The 4091-nt window shown below is 49.1% G+C and overlaps 1 protein-coding gene across 1 annotated transcript in view; it reads right to left on the bottom strand.

Moving 5' to 3' along the window:
• Positions 1-388: 388 nt before the first annotated feature.
• RAB10 (RAB10, member RAS oncogene family) overlaps positions 389-4091 on the bottom strand; it is a gene marked incomplete at its 5' end in the record, with an annotated part of 17899 nt that continues 14196 nt past the window's right edge. The window contains one exon of the mRNA XM_057386912.1: positions 389-2857. Within this exon, the coding sequence (XP_057242895.1) occupies positions 2774-2857 (84 nt within the window). The remainder of the gene's footprint in view (positions 2858-4091) is intronic.

Here is a 4091-nt window from a genome sequence, read left to right as displayed (position 1 = left end):
GTGGGGAACTCATCCCACCTTCTCCGGGGCAGCCAGGGCTCAGCTCACCCCACTGGAGCCAGAGAGAATTGAAGGGGGCCCAGGAAGTCACCACTGCAAGTTTATAAAAGCTTTTATTTGCTCTTGGTACGACCAAGAATGGGACAGTGATCTTTTATACAATTTGATACAGTAAGTGGTACAAAAGAATGTGTTTTAAATAAAAAGCCAGAGTGGAGTAGCAAAAATATTAAAAGATTAAGTAAAAAATTGTCGGCATGGGGACTYAATCCAAGACCTTGATGCTGTTTTTATTCCACCGTCCGAGTCCGAGGGCACGAGTGACACGGCCGTGGGACAGAGCCAAGCTCAGGTTTGGTTTAGCAGGACCAATTTCAACTTTTTACACTTTTTATTTTTTTTTTTTTGGTGACAAAAGGGCAGCGCTGAGCTCCCTCCGCGGGCGGGGCCGGGGGCACGGAGGGGCTGCTGTCACCTCCCGCTGCCYTTCTCTACTCCACAGGGCTGGGCTGGGGTTCCAAGCAGAGATTTCACAAGCAGTTAGTTTGGAACTAGCAGGGAGTTCAGATACCATCAAGTTACTGCAAACTCCTCTGATCATTATTATTATTATTATTTTTAGGGTTTTTTTTATCTGTTTCAGCATCGGCACCGACTCGTGCTGCTCCCTCCTCCCGGCCCCGCCCCGCCTGAGCCCGCGGGTGCAGCTCGAGCTTGGACAGGAACAGAAAATAGACCCGATAGAAATATTTCAGTTTTATTGASCGGGGAGGGACGAGGGGACGGCGGCGGCAGCGAGTGGCACCAGCGAGTGGCCYGGGCTCTACCTGTGCCTGCAACGAGCACAGCGTCAACAAAGGGGTTACACACAGGAGCAGGGCCCCTGTTACCAAATAAAAAGCTCACGTTTAAAACAAGGATTATACAAAAAAACAAAAAAAAACCCAAAAAAACAGCCTTGATGTAGATTTCGCCATTTTTTTTTCCCTTTTTGATCACGTTAGAAAGTGCAGATTTAACCAAAAGCGGCCGGACTCTGTACAGCCACCAGCCACTCGCCTGGGAAGGGTTAACACACACGGGGGACAAAATGCCAAATACAGAGGGACAGGGAGACACCTCGGGAAGGAGCCGCTCCGGACGAGAAGTTCCACGTTAAAAACACCGTCATTTCATTAAAATTCACTCAGCGTTCCCGAGCGCGGCGGGGACGGAGCGGTGACAGTCCCGAGTGAGGCACAGGGAGCAGAGCGGGGCTCGGGGAGGCTGCGGCGTGTCCACATCGGGAGCTCCGGGAGGGATTCTCCGGGCCGGGAATCCACGGTGAGGGATCCACGGTGAGGGATCCACGGTGAGGGATCCACGGTGAGGGATCCACGGAGAGGAATTCACGGAGAAGAATTCAGCGGGAGCAGCGCTCGGCACCGGGACCGGCGGTCCTGGCTCCGGTGACAGCGGCAGGAGAGGGAAGGAGCTGCAAAAGCCGCTCCACGCCGGGGCTTTGGACACCGGAAAGCAGAAAAGTTTCCAGGGAGGTAATAAATTAAACTGCCCGCTGGCTGGTTTGTTGCCTTTCCTTCTCTTTCCATCCAGTCCCGCTCGGTTTTTTTCCCCGGCTCCCGCAGCCCTCGGAGCGGCCGGCGGGGAGAGAGGCTGGGAGCTCGTGTTAATGAACTGCTGTCAGTTTGGGAATCCATGTTATATTYATACACAGAAAGTAGACAACCACATCACCCTCCATAAAAACTAGTGCATGCAAATAACTCTTCCATATGGGAAAGGCGGGGCTATGMGGGAGGGAGGAGGGAGTCACTAGTGACGGACAGGGCTAAGGAGGGGTTAGTAGGAATCTCAACATTTTTTTACCTCGGAAGCTAAATCAGTGCTTTGTATTAAATTTTTGGCAAACACACCGCGTTGCCATCCTTTCCATTAACACATCACACCATGGAGAAATGCAAATCAAAGCAGCATGCAGGCAAAAAAAAAAAAAAAAAAAAAAAAAAAAAAAAAAAAAAAAAAAAAAAAAGGAAAGAGCGGCAAATGAGAAAAAAAAAATGGCAGCAGGAAGAGTTGGGAGCGGCGGGATCGCCAAGAGGAGACACAGCAGGTTATTACATGGAGTTTGCTTTTGTTTTGCACCACCCTTTGTCCTCGATGCATGACACCAACGTTACAGAAAGCAACCACTACAAAGGTCAGGACTCAATGGCACGGGGGGGATGGGATGTCTCCTGCACATGCTTCCACCAGAAAAAAAGAAAAGCAAGTGAAAATAAAAGTTCCTTTTTCCACATAAGGCACAGGACAAAGAAACCCCACTCATGGACTCAAGGCGAAAATGAGATTTTCCTGGCTCTTGCTGATGCATCTAGAGAATATGGTGACTCAAGCACATGATCCATGACAGAAAATTCCACTGTTGTACAAAATCAATTGTTAATTCTAACCTTTATTCTTATACAATTTGCAGAAGAGAGTTGAGTATGATTGCTCTGGGGGTTTAATGGCAGGAGGGACGGGACTATAATACAACCCAAACGTAGTGGTGAGTTGAGCAGGGACATGGAAATGAAGTCACGGAGATGAATTTCCTATACATGTGTTGAGAGAAAATTGGAGTAGGCAAAGCTGTCCTAGCCGGAAAACCAAGGGGAGGCAGGAGATGAGGAACAAAAAAACATTGGTTTCAGGTTAAAAAACGGGCAGAGTGGTTTGTTTTGCAGCGAGAAAAAAGGGGCGGTGGATGGCGATTGGTGAGAGAGGAGAAGGTTCAGCAGCACTTGCTCTTCCAGCCCGTCACCCCACCGCCACTGCTGATATCTACATTTTCACTGTTGGGCTCTTTTACAGGGGTCTGCAAGGAAAACAAGTGAACASAGTTAGAAGGATCTGGAGAATCCCAGGGAAACACTCGGAGCTGGGGAGGCAGGGACTGACATCACCAGATGTCAGCGCACAAAGAGCTCCACAGAAACGTAGGGAATTCTCCCCCCAACTCCAGCTCAAATGTGCAAAACCGATTGAARGCTTCTTTTTGTTGTTGGGTTTGTTTTAAATAAACAACTGGAAAGCTGGGAAAAACCCCCAGTGGTTGAATTTGGACCACCCCAAAGTCAACTGGAACTGTTTTAGGTCCTGCATACAGGGGTTTGGCGGAGTAAGGAAATGTCAGCCTACAAACAACACGAGCTGAACTCAGATTATGTGAACTAATGACCTCCAAAAGCCACAGTTTTTATGGATAAACTGGGCTGGTTCCCAGCCTCTGCTCCCYGCTCTTGGGGGCAGAGGACACACAGGCTCCTCCTTGTCACAGGATGGAATTTGATGACACCAAAGCCAAAATCCCACTCCAGTGGGTTTGATCCAACACCAACATCTCCTTCCAGCTGGGTGGAAACCAACCTAAACCCTGAGCACACTTCAGTCTCCACAGTCCTTTTTTAACTCTCTTTGTCTCATCCTTGCAAAAGAACTTCCTGGATAATTACAGAGGCCAAAAATGAACATTTGAGGCCCAAAGGTCGGGGCGGTTTGTACCCCACCTCCTGTTCACAAAAGGCCAGGGGTTTTCACCCTGTCTCCCACACAAAACTTATCAAAAACAGATTAAGAAATGACTACAGTGACAACTGGGTGACATTACCCAGTCCAATGGGCTGAGGGAGCTGGGAAAGGGGCTCTTTTCTCCACGGAATCAAGAGGGAAAGGCCCCAAATTGTGCCAGGAGGGTTTAGATTTTCATGGGACATTGCACCACTCAGGATCAGGAGCCAACCACACATGAACTGGTGCAGCAGAATCCAAAAAAAGGCAGAAGTTGGAGCTGCTTCCAAGGTTGGAGGTTGCAGAGCTCCTTCCCCTGTCCCACCCATCATCCCTGAATTCCTCCCAACAGAGCATTCACAGGGATGGTGGCAGGAAAGGACAATTCTCTGCTCATCAATGGGAACGGCTTCACTCCAGGAACATCCACACAACCATGAGTGTAAGGGCCAAAAAACCAGGAATTTCAGTTCCTTGGCTCTGGTGGATGTTAATCCCTATAGGCACCCCCACAACAACAAAACCTCAATCAAGAAACTCAG

The sequence above is a fragment of the Malurus melanocephalus genome, unplaced genomic scaffold (genome assembly GCF_030028575.1).
Source record: "Malurus melanocephalus ecotype Western Australia unplaced genomic scaffold, MMel_1.1 scaffold_1097, whole genome shotgun sequence".
NCBI lineage: Eukaryota > Metazoa > Chordata > Aves > Passeriformes > Maluridae > Malurus > Malurus melanocephalus.
This window is presented reverse-complemented; position numbering and strand designations above follow the sequence as displayed.